Source organism: Gymnogyps californianus, chromosome 2 (assembly GCF_018139145.2).
Source record: "Gymnogyps californianus isolate 813 chromosome 2, ASM1813914v2, whole genome shotgun sequence".
Classification (NCBI taxonomy): Eukaryota; Metazoa; Chordata; class Aves; order Accipitriformes; family Cathartidae; genus Gymnogyps; species Gymnogyps californianus.
In genome coordinates, this window is record NC_059472.1 from 136,168,383 (window position 1) to 136,182,375 (window position 13,993).

General features: G+C 35.7%; 1 protein-coding gene across 12 annotated transcripts in view; it reads left to right on the plus strand.

The window, feature by feature from the left end:
- The window catches only part of DGKB (diacylglycerol kinase beta), a 334,240-nt gene that overhangs the window by 71,003 nt on the left and 249,244 nt on the right, over positions 1–13,993 (plus strand). For all 12 annotated transcript variants that reach the window (XM_050891901.1, XM_050891903.1, XM_050891909.1 and 9 more), the window contains 4 exons: positions 397–516; positions 10,333–10,450; positions 13,186–13,274; positions 13,356–13,472. In XM_050891901.1, the coding sequence (XP_050747858.1) occupies positions 397–516; positions 10,333–10,450; positions 13,186–13,274; positions 13,356–13,472 (444 nt within the window). The remainder of the gene's footprint in view (positions 1–396; positions 517–10,332; positions 10,451–13,185; positions 13,275–13,355; positions 13,473–13,993) is intronic.

Consider the following 13,993-nt stretch of genomic DNA (forward strand, 5'->3'; position numbering starts at 1 on the left):
ACTGTCAATTAGCACTTTTATGAGTCTTTTTCTGATTAAATCTGATCTGTGAAACATTCTTGCTACAGTTTAAGGCTTTTCTTCAGTGCGTGTAGTAATTAACACAACTGGTTTATCGCTGAAAATTTCTTAAAAGTAACTACCTCTTATTTGTATTGTACATAGTAAGTACACAAGGGGACACAACTTGGTTTGGGAACTTGAGCTGATAATAAAATGTAAATAGGAATATGACACTTCATTTTCTGAACTCTCATTTTACTACAGGTGCCATACAAATAATTTTTTCCTTACTTTTTGCATGCGGATGAGGGAATTGGAGATCTGCACATGTTCTAACAAGAAATTGCTATATTAGAATATGGAATTTATGAGATTTTTCATTAAACTCTGTAGATCCTTCATGAAATGATGGAAGAAATTGACTATGATCATGATGGCACTGTTTCTCTAGAAGAGTGGATCCAAGGAGGAATGACAACAATCCCGCTCTTGGTCCTCCTTGGGTTAGAGAATGTAAGTATTAACATAAGAGTGTCAAGTTTCTGCTTGCATGTCAGCTGTGGCCCTCAGGTTAGTTTCTCTGTGGCCTGTACAAAGAATGGCTTTTCTTTGCTTTTCTCTACTATGGCTGAATGACATGCAAAGAACAGAAGTGTGTCTTCAAAGTCAGAGGTACATTAACATGTTTGAAGCAACACCAAATGAGCCAGCTCTGGAGCTGGAAGCTGTAAAAAGCTGATTAATTTGTCCTGTTAACAGCATATTGTTAATTCCTAGCTGCAGTAGTATCTGTTAAGAATGTTTTACTGCCCATGTGTATGTTACAGCTGGCTTGGAGCAGTGTCTAGACTTCTCAGCCTGGTGCTGTGTTGTGTGGCCTAACCATACTGAGTCACAGAACAATCTAGGTTGGAAGGAACTTCTGGAGATCATCTGGTCCAGCCTCTTATTAAAGGCAGGGCCACAGATTGAGTTACCCAGGGCCCTGTCAAGCCCAGTCCTGAATAATTCCAGTGAGGTGGATTCCACCAGTTCTGTGGGCAGCCTCGCCCAGTGTTAATTGTTCTCAAGGGAAAGAGCTTTTTTCTTATGCACAGATGGGATTTCTTCTGCAGCAATTATTGCCCGTTGGCTCTTGTCCTGTCATGATACATCCCTGTGAAGACAGTTCTTCCGTCTCTGTAACTACCTTTATAAACTATACTAAGTAGCAATATCAAAGAGAACACTTACACCAAAGGACAGAGTGTTATGAAAGAAGAGCTTATGTTCTGTACATTTACAACTTCACATTAAAGATAAGACAGATGTAATATGATCAATTTTATACCCGTTCAACACAGCTGTTTCAATGCTGGCATGTTGCCAGTGCCACCTGCTGTCCTGTGTTTGAGCTAATTTTGAGCACATGTATCTTAGCATATGTTTCAAATGCTTTTCTGTTATTTGAGAGAAAACATTTGTATTTAATTTTTTTCTGAAGTCTTTTTCCAGTATTGAGGTGAAATAATAAATAATATTTACTTTCCCCATATACTGCTACGGCCTGAACTAAACTGGGACTGCTGTAGTTGCTCTATGGTATTTTATTTGCACAAAAAATGGTCAGACTGAGACTTTCCGTAGGGAAGTATGCAACAAAACAGTATGTTTAGCAGAAGATCTAAAATTCTTGCAAAATCTTATTAATCACATTACCAGCTAAATATCTGAGTTGAGAATAACTTTCAGTACATTTGGATCACTGTAAGTACTAGTTCTCTAACTCTATATGTGTGACTGAGTAACAAAAATGTTAAATTACTTCCCTGTCATCAAACAACAGAACTTTGTCAGACTGAATTCCATTACTTCCACAGAATTACTCTAAACAAAGGGCAGCAAATGCTCTCAAGCAATCAGTATGGCAGATAACTGGTAGTAATTTTCAGGACAGATTTTTCTTTTGTGACAGGTAGTGTAGATGTTCTGGGAGTATATTTCTACACTTCATTCCTTCTAAATTTAAAACTCCTTAAATTCTGTGATAAATTAATGCAGATCCTTCTGTAGAGGTTTTGCTTTCATATTAAAGAAAAAGCTATTAGAAAGAAGCTATGTGAATGTATGTTATCAGACATTTTATCCTTCTGAGTATTTTTACTAGTTATCAGGTAATTTATCTTGCTGTGCGTAGCTTTACTATGGAAATAATAAAAATACGTAAACAGTGATCAAAATTCTGTAGCCTGCTATCAACATGGGTCAGTGTTTCGGTTGTCAAGAGTATTCCCAGTGCTTTATGTGTTGAAGAGACATAAATGTACAGTTGTGAAAAAATATTATAACGGTATGCAAAATATCTTTTCGATCAATAAGCATAGTTTTACTAGTTGAAAGTTGGAGTAAAATGAATGGGGTGGCTTTTAATGCTTTTTTAATATTTTACTTTACTGTAAATGAAGTCCATTATCTACAGAACTGTACAAGCTGAATTGCTAGTCATTTCCTAATGATTTACTAGGAAATGATGCCATCCTCTGAAAGGGCTCCCATTTTTCTTTTCATGTTTAAAAGTACTCTTGATTTCTGAAACCATTTGCATAATATGTAAAGAAAAGCCAGATTTTTAAATTTTCCATCAAACCAGCAAAAAGTTACTACTTCTGTTTGTACACAGTTCTAAATGATCAAATCTAAGTGTATTTTAGGACATTGAAAAGTTAAATCAAGAAAGTTAAAACTCTAATGCCTGTCCATTGTTATTTTGTGTAAACTGATAGTATGATTTTGATAGTTTTACAGCATCTAATGTATTACCCAAGCTCTTCATTCCAGTGCATCATTCCCATTAGTGGAATGCTGTTATTTCTTTTTACATGCTGTTGTTAGATTTTGCAAACCCAGCTTCCCAGGACTCTGCTTTTTGGCTGTCTTCCTCTCTCCTTTTAGTTATGATAATGAAAACTAAGATAAGAGTCTTTTGGACTCAGTAATCAAATAATAAAGTTCTGATATCTTAAAGTTTTCCACAGGCTGATTAGTATGTGAAAATAACGGGTATAACCTACTGGCTTATGCTTCTTAGACATGTCCAGGTAGTCTTCACATGTTGAAAATAAGCAAAAAAAACCCCAAACCAAACAAACAGTTCTCTCACCTTCTTTTAAATTTAGCCAACTACGCTTTGGCTCTATGCTGAACTCAGGCAATGATGAAATTTTATATCTAAGAGATCAGTTTCAGAGCTTGTCCAGTATGATAGTGACAAAGAATTGTCACTGTAGTTTATTTAAAAAAAATTATCCTACCAGTCTTTAGTTTGTTTTCGGTTGGGGTCCATTAACTTACTGTAATATACTTAACTCTTGTATAGAGCTTGTACAAACAATACAAGATTGTCAGCTGGTGTAATTTGTTATGCTAATATCAGTGAAGCTATGATTATTTCAGCTGAAGATTTTGTCATAGTACCTTCAGAATTCAGCTACATTGTTTGTACTTAATCTTTTGTTTCCTTTAAGAGCTATATAAAAAGGTCAGGTATCATGTAAAAGTTTTGTCTTACATTTAAAGCCTTTCAATCAGTTTTTATTACATACTATATTATATGCTTTAGTTACAATAATTGAAAAAAATCCAAAGCAGCATTTAAATGAAATATGGAACTATATTATACGAAAATAAAAGAATAAACAAGTTATTGTTTATAAATAATGGGGTTGAGATAGCCTAATCTCTCACAGGTTTGTGGTCTTTGCCCTCTGACTTCATCAGTAATCCCCTTCTGAAAGAGACAGGAGTATTAGGTTGTTATGACAAGTATTAGCCAGCCAGCTGTTGCCAAGTTAAAAGAAGTAACAAGGAAATCTGCCTGACTTTCCTTCTGATATCTCTCTCTCTCTCTGCCCCCTCCCCCCCACCCTTTTTCTAGACTTTCATGAAACTTCTAATGCCCTCTCAAATTTAGTTGAGATTACTAAATTAATTTAAAAGTTGCTGGACCAGTTTAGAGTCATGGAGATAAAGGGACAAAGAGCATAAGTAAGTCTCATTTCTCTAGGAAATCAACCTAAATTTCCAGTTTATTTTATCTTACTGGGTTTTATGCTTTCTATTTCCTCCTAAAACTTGAGTTTAGAGTTGCTGTGAAGGTAGAACTTAGAAATACAGAGAATTTTATCTCGGGAATGTTCCAGGATAGAAACAATGTATTCTTACTTTGGTGCTTTTCAAGGCAATTGGTGTGCTAAACAAACAATTTCAGTACAAGATAAGAAATTTAAATAAGAACTTAATTGGTTCTTATTTTATAGGGGTGCTATGATACACATACTGTTTGGAAATTTGTTCTGCAAGAAAAGACCTTGGAATTGTATACGTGTATAATGCATTTGTACTTGGATAACTACACTTTTTCCACTTAGCAGTGGCTGAATGTGTTCTGTACTGCACCTACTGAAACCTTTGTCTTTAAGACCAATAATTCTTACTCTGAGGTTTAGTTGTGCCAGTTTCATGGAAGTTGTTCCAAGAAATTCTCTCATGAGAATTGAGAATTTCATGAAGAAAAAAAAATAATTAGGTAACTACAGAGGAAATTGTTATTTATGCAATTGCATGGTGCAATTTATAATAATAAATATATGAGGTAGAGTTTTTTGCTGAGTGTAACACTTCAGTCTGCAATTTTCACAGTCCTCATCAACTTTCCAAATTTATTTTTGCTTCTTAAGGCAATAGTTTGTCTCCCATCCAAACACAGATTGGACAGAGATGTCCCTGCGTTGCTCCTTCTGGTTGGTAGTTACGATTTTGGGCAGTAGCCTATTGCATACTAGTGACCACTAGGCTATTTATTCTATTCCTCCACAGGAGGAACCTTCAAAGTTTCTAACCTTTTTATTTCATCCTGCATTAATTTAAGTAGATCAACATTGTCGGTGAAGTTTGAGAGCTACCCCGTTGACTCTCCTAGCATTGCTTAAAATGTCCTTTGTAATCTGGGCACAAAAAGCCACTTAATGATGGTTTGCTCCTAAGGGTTTTTGTCAGCCATGAACATTGTACTCTGCTCTTCGTTAGGAGTTCTTCACTTGTACAATATTATTCCACTCTGTTCTGATAAAAGCATTTGATTTCTCTTCTGAAGTAATTCCATGCCAGATATTTCGGTCTCACTTCTGTTATAACGGATCATTACTACCACCTCTGTCAGTGACTGTACAAAAAATAGGTATAAACTGCAAGTTCACAAGTGCTAGTACTTAAAAAAATCCCGTGTTTAGGAGTGGAAAGTATTTTATTCTCTCTTCACTGGCCACTAGATGTCACAGTTGCACTGTATCTGGTACTGTACAGTTGCTGAAAAGCTGCCCTGAGGTGAGAGAGAAACTGAACAACAGTAAATGCTTCGTAAAGTCATCAATAATCTGAAACCAGGCCACTCTGCCTTTCTTTTAAGTCACCAATTGTAATTTTCAACCCATCTCACCTTTTAAGTCAAGGTAAATGTCAATGGGACAAACACATTTGTGTTGAAGTGGGACTATGCTTCAATTAAACCAGAAGGAAATACTCTTACAATTTTATTTTGGATCCTCAAGCAGCAAATATTATGCTATTACACTCAAAGAATTTAAAAGGTAACTTTTTTAACCTTTTTGATTAAATATGGCATGGAATACTTGAGTGTGAATCCACATTTGGGAAATACTGCTTCTTATGTTGTATGTTACATTATTGTTGGCTTACTTTTTGAGCTCTGAGTATGTGAAAGTGGAACCAAACTGGGGACTTGCAAACATTTGCAAGTCTGGTGTGGGATCTGTTGCACCATGAGGAGTGCCTCTCAGGCTGAAGTCTGAAACGACTGCTTAATACCTAGGCAGCTTCGTAGAGTTGTATTTCTTTCATTCAGCGAGGAATGAGAGTGATCTGGCCTTTTATTGTCCCCAGTGGTATTTTTATAAGTCCTGTCTGAAGTCTGGCAGGTGAGTTTTCTAAAAGGCTGAAGTGCCGATGAGCCATATGCTATTTCCATATGTACAGAGGGCAAAACCAAGCCCCTGCTAGAAGAAGCTGTAGCTTACCCTCATTGTGCCAGCTCCTTACCAGCTGGGAAGCAGCCTCACCCGAAGTGATAACGGGAGCTATTTTACCAGTATCATTTCACAGCATTGCCAGCAGAGGGGGTAATGTTAATGCTTTGTGAGACTTCATAGCAGGAGCTGCTAAAAAAGTATGTGTATCTTTTCTTGACAGTGCTGTCTACTTTTATGCTGTGCTAGCTCCCACTTCTTTGCAGGAAGTTTGCAAATGCCTTTCCTTACTGCAGTCCTGCTTTTCCTTTTGCCTGTAGGTTGGTAAAAGCCCAGGAGAAGTCAAGAGTAACTCTAACCTGTTCTGTGTGTAAGGTGTAAAACAAATGGTATTTCATGCAGGTATACAAATTTACCATTATTTAAAATGTAATTTCTGCAACGTTTCAGTCTCTGCAGATGACAGGTGACTACCAATTTAGGGACAGGGAGACTTCATAGTGTTGCTAATTATGAAGCTTGTTTAAACAAACTGATTTCCCCTCCTGTGCTCCCTTTTCTATGCTTTCTCATGTGCATATTAAGCATTTCTGGGTGATGAGGATAGTACACTGGTGAGTGCGTGGATGAAGGCTGGGGAAGTGATTCTTTTTTTTTTTTTTCATTTCTCCAGCACACACACAGAGACACACACAAAATATCTCAGAAGTTAGAAGTGAGGAGCCCTCCCGAATAGCGTGTCTCTTGAATGAGGTTACTCCCCCTCCAGTTGAACCAGGACAGACTTAGAACCCCCTCTCCCCAAACCAAATTGAACAAAACAAAACCTGACATGAATTCTTTGCTGAGAGCCACCAAAGGAATATAGAATTTAACTGCGTTTGTATTAAAAGGAGGTGCTGCGTGGTTTAATGGACACTCTTCTCATCTTCCCACTGACTGAACAATACCCAAAGATCAGTCATAAAAATGTCTTCAAGTCATTTAAATATTTTTAAAATAAATGAAAACAAAATAACAGTAGGCAGTGAAAGAATAACTTAGCAGACTCGCTAACATCCTTCTCCCTTGGTTGCTTGTTACTGACTCTTCTCATAGGAAAGACTGAGCATGCTGGTATTTCAGACACTGTAGCTATAGTGAGAGGGGATACTTAGCTAAGATGAAAATTTATCAGTGATTTCATTACCTTTTTTAAGTCTCAGAATCTTGAGTTTTGTGCTTGAAACCTTAAGATCTCTTTGGCTACCTTTATTTACAAAAATCTAAAAAGCTGAAGTAAGTTAATATTAAACGAGATTAGAGATGTGTGGCTAAATTCTGTGACTGCATAAAATTTTCCACTGATTCTAAGGCTGGCTCTTTCATGGTTAACTTGCTTTTTAAGGTCAGGTCCTTTTGGCAATGAAATCCATGATAGAAGGGTCAGGACCATAAGTTAAGAGAACCGTCGTTAACAAAATAAATGTTACTATTGTCATTATGTGCTAAAGTCTGCATATGGCATATGGAGGCTTCATTTTCAGTGATGTATAATGAAGTGAGGAAGAGATTTTTACTGTACCTGCCCTGCTTTGAGATCTTCTTAATGACTATTTGTTTTTAAACTCTTTCTCAGGATATGGAAGCAAAATGAGTGAATGTCAGTAAATGCACTGATGTGAAAGAATTGTGGATTTTATTCATACTTAAAGACTTGCATTGAGGGGGCTTTGTTTCACATTATGTCTTTTTTTTTTTTCTTGGCAGTGTTTTAAAAAGTTATGTGCATGCATAATCATATGCAGCATTTTATTGCTTATTTTTGGCAGTGCACAAGAGCAAAAATTTAATTTGCTATTTTCCAAAAGTGCATTGTGTTTATGTAATGGATTTGCATCAGTTGCAGTCTGTAACACAGTTAAGTGTTTTAATTGGCAGAACACCCACATCAAGACTTGTTTGTTTTTCTGATAAGGAAAATGCCAGCTAAGTTAGTCCATATGTTCTGTTCAAATAAGACGCAACATATTCACATGTAATGGCCATTCTTTAAAAATAAAATTAAAATGAAAATGTAACACAAAACTGATGTGGAGGATGGGCAAGTTTATGCATAATTCTGAATTTTTGTTAATTTTCAGAAATAGTAAATATTTTGCTAGGAAAAGCTGGTCAGCTTGCATTTTAAGTGCTTGTGGTTTATGACTGTATCTGTTGATGACCTCAGTAATGTTAAAATGAAAATGTACATTGTTTACTGTTTTTTCTTAGTAGGATTTACATGGTCTTTATTGTCTAGTGAATAATTGTCTACTTTCAGAAGACTTGAAACTCACATACTATGTTGTAGTTTAACAATACTTTAAAAATGTGTGGAAAGTGGTAGTAAGATGGAAAGAAAAATAGAAGTTACAGAGCTCCATTTAATGAAATACATCCTCTTCAGCTGCCAGTCATGAAGGAGCTTGACAGGCTTCTAGTGCTCCACAGCTGCAGAATCTATTTCTGCTTCTTCAGGGGAAATTGGAAAACTTCCACACTCTGCCAGCCCGAGAATCCCACATTAGGCATCTGCTCTGCTCTTTCTGCAGAAAGGGGACCCTGACATTGCCCAGCTGTCAGAGATGGCATTTGAACTCCTGCTGATAATATGGGGGGAACTCCGCTTAGGCTCTGATCCTGATCTCTCAATAGAGAAAAAATATTCCAGCTGACTTCAGTTCCTTTTGTTTCTAGGTAATTTGTAGGAATTATTCAAAGTTGTGTTCTGGCTAGGACCTGGCTTTGAACCAAATATTCTTAATTTCTTGGAGTGCTGATTTTCCTTCAGGAATTTTTTTTTTCCCCCACAAGTATGAAGAAGTCTTCATCATCTTTGACTTGTTATTAACGGCTAACTCTTAGAATAGAGCAATACTGATTTTTAAGGACATAACTCATGCAGTATATGCTAATATAGGACAAAACTGAATTTTTATTAAAATTTATGTCTACTGACTTACATAGACTGTCCTTATCAGTGAAAACCATCATATTATTGAAGATCTAGTCAGGGATATTGTATATACATGATGACAAGTATTAGTAGTAGTTTGATGTGAGAAATCAGAAACTGAATGAGAACCAGCTGTTGATGTGGCTTCTGAGAACCAGAGGTTGATGTGGCTTCCTTTAGTTATGTGACAATTTCTTTTTGGTAATGAGATGCCCAAAAAGACCATAGTGTTTCAGTAATACACAATGAAGAATCAAACTACTGCAGCCCATTTCCAGCTGATAGACGTTAACTGTCTTTTTCGACTGGATTTTATATTTGGTAAAAAATAAAATTTAAAAAAATCAAGTGTTATTACATTAGGTTAATCTGATTTTTTTTAAATCAAAACCTCTGATGATTGCAAAAAGGAAAAAGTCTGATGGCCACACTTGCCAAGAAACCTGGAATTTACAGAATTAATTTAACATCTATACCAAGTGCACATAATTTTAAAAACCTTCTAATAACAGTGAGGTCTCAGAATGATTCCATTAAGAAGGAAGAGGAGAATCATGCAACTGAAAGCTTACTTTTGTAAACGTAAATGATTTGATAATATTGTTAGTTATACGTGTAAGTTACAGTGGGCCCCTGAGTTATAAGCGCCAATCAGTTGATCAGTCTATGCATGCAAGATTTGAGTATAGTGCTACAGCTAACTTAAAAACGTGGGCTTAAATGTAAGGAATTTAGTTTTTGGAGAAGAGGTCCAGGATCTAAATCTCACCCTTAAATACTTGCTTTTTGATAGACTATTGGCAGTAGATTGACATAAATTAAAGCTGGCAATAGGTATTATTGTGGAGTAGTTAGATTTCCTACTTCACATATGTTGATACATATCCCTAAGTCTAAAAGTCATTAAGAATATCTCTGTAGTTTAAAAAAAAATCCTTTCTGTTGTTCATTTTGGGGAGTTTTACCTTCTAACCTGCAGCACCTTTATTTTTAGAATTAGTCTAGAACAAATTTTAGTTAGCTTTAATACTAGTTGTAATTTAATATCAGCCTGGACTTATTGCTAGCATTGTGTTGCAGTGGTGACAGCAGCCTGGTGTTTTTTCTGAGTCGTTTTTGAAACACATGGATGTCCATGAGCTTCTAGAGAATTTTTAATTATAACATTGCCTGTGTATTTAGAATGATTATACTGTGATCTGGTGCAGAGTATTAAACGAAGTAACAGCTTGTCTTTTACGTTCTTGAGTCAATCTCCAATTTTTATTGGCACTTACATATTTCATTGTTTATTTTATTAAGTGAAATCTGTTTCTTTTATGTCCTGTGCAGAATGTGAAAGATGATGGGCAGCATGTATGGAGACTGAAACACTTTAACAAGCCTGCCTACTGTAATCTTTGTTTGAACATGCTAATCGGAGTAGGCAAGCAAGGTCTCTGCTGTTCTTGTGAGTATAAGCATTTCAGTGTCCATTTGCATACATGTCTATTCCTAGAAATGTTGCGCTGGATGCATAACAAAGAACTAGTAGCTTCCCAGTACAAAACCATTGCCAACACAATGGTGTCTCCCCCTTTGTCTTCTATGCTTGAGAGCTCAAGGTTCCATTTTTCATTTTTCAGGATATTGGGCTTTCAAAGCTGTTGTTTGAGGGAGTTTTGTGTATTATAATAGCTCTCAGTGTTAGTTCCCTTTGGAGTCTGCCTCTTTTTTTTTTTTTTTCCCTTTTCTCTTAGCAAGTATCATGCTTAAGTTTCAACCTTATATTTTTGTTATTCCTCTTTTATATTTATTAATAATTTGTTTAATAATTTATTAATTTGTTTATTCAAATTTTGCACAGAATTCTTGTTTTTTTAATTGTGAAGGTCAAAATCCCAGTTTCCCAGAAATCAAGTTTCTGTAACACTTGTAAAGTTTTGTATGTTTACTTGGTTTGTAATCATAAATCTCAGTCTTGCCATCCTTTCACATATTAACTGATTACAGATTTTAAGATAAAGGAACACAGAAAAACTACTGCATCTAATTTGACCTTCATGAGACTATTAGATGCAGTTACTACAGTTCAATTCCTTGAGTTATATCTATGTATCTCCTAATAATCTGTGTTTGACCAGCTCATAACCTGTATCTTGAGAAACCAAATCTTGCCGAAAGATACCTCGTCTCTGTTTGAATGTTTCAAGAGATGGATGATCCATATCTTTCTTTTGTGGTGTGTTCCAATGATTAATCATCTTTTTTTAAGACCTATTTTCTGATTTGAATATGTCTGGTAGACGGTTGCAATGATTGGTCCGTGTTATGCCCTGCTCAATTAGATTAATGAGATCTTTAGTACCCACTATATTCTTCTCGTGATGGTATCAAGTCACCTTTCATTGTTCTTTTTGATAAATTAATCAGTTTCTTAGTGTAACTTACTTTCTCCATTTTTGGTATGAAAGATAGCCCATCACAGCTGATCAGGACCTTTCTGCCTGTACAGTTCTATTGATTTAATTTGAGATTAGTCTGAATGAATGAGGGTTTTGGAGTTGACCATTGCTCTGTCCTCTGTGGGCCACAGATCTCTTTAAAACATAATTCAGATGTAAAGCCTCCACATATGAGTTTTCACATTGTATAATTTCATTCACATTACTATGGAATGGGAGAGATACATTTATTAAAATTCAAACAAATAGAAATTGCATAACTTCAGATTGATAAATGCTAATGACAGTAACTGGAATATATATATAAAATGCTGAATTGACTATTAGATCTTGAAGTGTTACATTCTTTAATATGCTTTTATGTCAGACTGATGCAAATTTAGTACTTGTGAGGAAATATGAGACCCATATATGTTTGAAAGAGAAAATTCTATTGAGCAAATAATGTAGATCATCTTCTTCAGTAGTTATCAGAAATGTGTAGATGAGTTACATAAACTGCCCCAAAAAGACCAGCCTTACAAGAGCTGTAATTTTCTCTGCTATGTACCTCTTTAAAATTTATTTGTTATTGTACTTGGCATTTATTTGGTGAGAACAGTGGTTCCAGAGTATCTGAAGAACATCCACATGCTCCTTTCAGTTACTTCATGCAGAAAGGGACATGAGTCTACTTACAAAACTATTACACTATTTCCTTGTCTCGCTAAGCTTCTTCTCCAGTATATTTTCAAAGCACTGCTATAGATTTCATTATTTGCATTTTAGATTGTGTGGGAGGAAAAAAAAAAAGGAAACTGCAGGGGGCCTCACCATCCCTCCATGGTCCAATCAACAATGTTACTCCCTGCAGTTTGTCTGATTAATGGCTGCACCTCCCACTGGGTTTGTGTAATAGGTGCAAGCAAGGTGTTTAGAAGTACTTTGTGCTTAATTGCTCTCGAGGTCAAAAGCGTGAGACATATACCATGCAGGGAGAAATTCATTCTCAGTTTTTAATAGTTGACTCTATTGAATGCAGGTATAAGCTGTAGCATTATTTCCTCATCTAGGCACAGTTGTATAGTTGAAGTCAGGAGAGGTTTGCATTGTACCCTGACATTTGTATGTTTTCCAAATGCAGCTAGTGTGATCTTTACAGACCTGATCAACAATAGTAGTTACCTAAAACTGGTGTGGAGGGGTTAGGAAAAAAAAGCTTCTCAGGAGTTGGTATTTGGGAAAGTAAGAGTTAAAGTTGGGGTGATTACATGGAATGCATGAAAACAATTACTATCTGTAAATGGACTAGTCAGCCATTTAAGATTTATAAATCAATAGAAGGAACAACGTAAATTCATTGGCTTTTATTTTTGTGCTTGCCAGCTGCTCTCATGCCTATAGTTTGTAAAATATAGATTTCTTTCTACTAGCAAATGACACCAAACCATTTGGCAGTCATCAATTTGTCTTTAATATTTTTGTCATTTGGGAATTATTGTGAAAAAATTTAGTGAGCTCTGATTTAATTAAGCATTTCCTGTTATGCAATGATAGTGCATTCTTGGATTTCTCACTTGCATAATATTTCCTGTTCTAATTGGCCTTTTGTATTCCATAGAAAAAACAGTCTAGTTTGAGTTTTCGTTGACTGATTGGATTGATTATATTGAGATGGCATGCTGGTAACGTTATTTGTTTCATAAAAAAGTAGTCAGAAACACCATTGCCTCAACATCTATTAATGTCTTTCTTTTTTCAGTTTGCAAGTATACAGTCCATGAACGCTGTGTCTCAAGAGCTCCTGCATCTTGCATCAAAACATATGTGAAGTCCAAAAAGAATACTGACGTAAGTATGGGGTAGCGTTAACTTTGCCATGTACCTGTTAATTCAGTAACTCTTATGTATATCCACACTTTTCTTTTGCAGGTTATGCACCATTTCTGGGTAGAAGGAAATTGTCCAACAAAATGTGATAAGTGTCACAAAACTATAAAATGTTACCAAGGCTTGACTGGACTTCACTGTGTTTGGTGTCAGATCACAGTGAGTATAATATAGTAAAACCTTTAGCACAGGTTAGAGAGACAGAAATCTGCATATCTTTTTTTATAGCCTCATAATTTAAAAGGTCTCATTCAGTTTTGTCATCAGGAATGGATAGTGTGTGTTTAAGAAACAGTACATGCAGAATATTCATAGGAGTCCTTAATTGTTGCAAGCAAATACGCTTAAAGGTATACTCTGCTTCAAGACTATACAAATGGAAATAATATATGTCACTCTAAAGAACAGAATTCCCAATCTATGTTACAGAAAGATTAGAAAAGAGTTTTCAGTACTGGGGAAAGTCAAGATCACTGTGACACTAGAGCAAAATCCTAATTTGTGGTGTACTGACAGGCAAATGAAATTGAGGACATCTGGTAGGATACAGTGATTTCAAGTGTCTGGGAATAATAGCAGAGACATCTTGATAATATACTAATCTGTGCACCAAGTCTAATATATACAACTTTTGTGCACTCCTTATTCAGCAGGAGCCAATAACTGGAACTAATGACATT